This window comes from Electrona antarctica (assembly GCF_951216825.1).
Source record: "Electrona antarctica genome assembly, chromosome: 20".
Lineage (NCBI taxonomy): Eukaryota > Metazoa > Chordata > Actinopteri > Myctophiformes > Myctophidae > Electrona > Electrona antarctica.
This window is the reverse complement of record NC_136801.1, coordinates 40,061,935-40,063,362: the sequence shown is the minus strand read 5'-3', so window position 1 is coordinate 40,063,362 and position 1,428 is coordinate 40,061,935. Positions and strand designations below refer to the sequence as shown.

Genomic DNA, 1,428 nt, shown 5'->3' with positions numbered 1-1,428 from the left:
TACGCTGGCACGGCGCATACGCATCAAACATCGCCCTGGACGAAAACTATTACTTGCGCGTTCTGCTTGCGCAAGTAAAGAGAGCCTGCACAAATGGGCACCAGCAACGCCTTGTGTCGTTGTGTGTGACATCAGGTGAGTGCTCAGTCAGCCTATATAAAGTATATTTTAACTTTGTCTAAGCCAAGGAGATACAATTTGAAAGATATATTTAACACCCATACATTTCACGCATCTGCTCCGCACAACGGAGGTTTTGGAGTAGAGCGGTTTTGTCTCTAGTTTTTTAGAATATTATCATTTTAGGCAAGGCTATGGAGGTGCCAGAAGAAAAGAGAAATAAAGAAAAGAAACGTTTCAGACCCTTCAAAGAATATGTAGTAATTTTCCTCACCGGCACGGTTTCTTTTATACTGTTCCCCATCACCGCCTGGTGGAGTTTTGTAGTTTTGCAGGATTATGAGCGTGCCGTCCTTTTCAGACTCGGCCGCACGAGAACCAAGCAGGCGAGAGGACCGGGTCTTCTCTTCATGCTGCCTTTCACCGATACCATCGTCAGAGTGAACATGAGAACCGAGTCATTCGACGTCCCTCCCCAGCAGATCCTGACCAAGGACTCTGTCACCGTGACCGTGGACGCGGCAGTGTTCTACCGAGTCACCGACCCCTACACCTCCGTGACCAGGGTGACGCACGCGCACTCCTCCACCCGGCTGCTGTCCCAGACCACCCTGAGGAACGTCATGGGAACCAAGAACCTGTCCGAGCTGCTGTCGGACCGCGAGAGCATCGCCCACAACATGCAGGCGACCATCGACAAGGCCACGGACAGCTGGGGCATCAAGGTGGAGCGCGTGGAGATCAAAGACATGATACTGCCCTCCCAGCTCCAGAGAGCCATGGCCGCCGAGGCCGAGGCCGCGAGAGAGGCCAGGGCGAAGGTGATCGCCGCGGACGGCGAGTTGAACGCGTCCCGCGCCCTGAGGGAGGCGTCCCAGGTGATGTCCGAGTCTCCGTCAGCCCTGCAGCTGCGCTACCTGCAGACCCTCCACACCATCGCCGCCGAGAAGAACTCCACCATCGTCTTCCCCCTGCCCATGGATCTCATTAGTCATTTTATGACGAAATGAAGAGAAGGGAATTAACTAGAATAAAGTGTAACAGATTATATATTTTTTTTACCGTGGCTCTGAAAGAGGCTAAGCTGTCTAAGGTGGTCACAAATTATATACTTTTTGATCAATTTCATTTATTTTTTACAGTGGAGGTCAATGGGGCTCAGATGCCCATCTTTCTGTGTATTTTTCTTATTTAAACTCTCTTTTACAATGGAAAACTATTTCTTATCATACACGCTCTCAAGATTATTTGATGCTTGAGACCATACATACCTCCACTACATCTGGAAAATCTGCTTTCAAGTGCGCT

At 50.1% G+C, this 1,428-nt stretch overlaps 1 protein-coding gene across 1 annotated transcript; it reads left to right on the top strand.

Moving 5' to 3' along the window:
• Positions 1-464: 464 nt before the first annotated feature.
• LOC306913533 (stomatin-like) lies at positions 465-1,130 on the top strand (the record flags this gene model as incomplete). Its single annotated transcript, XM_079490255.1, has 1 exon — positions 465-1,130. Exon 1 carries the CDS (start codon positions 531-533, stop codon positions 1,128-1,130), a length of 600 nt encoding a protein of 199 aa, XP_079346381.1. The 5' UTR covers positions 465-530.
• Positions 1,131-1,428: the final 298 nt, after the last annotated feature.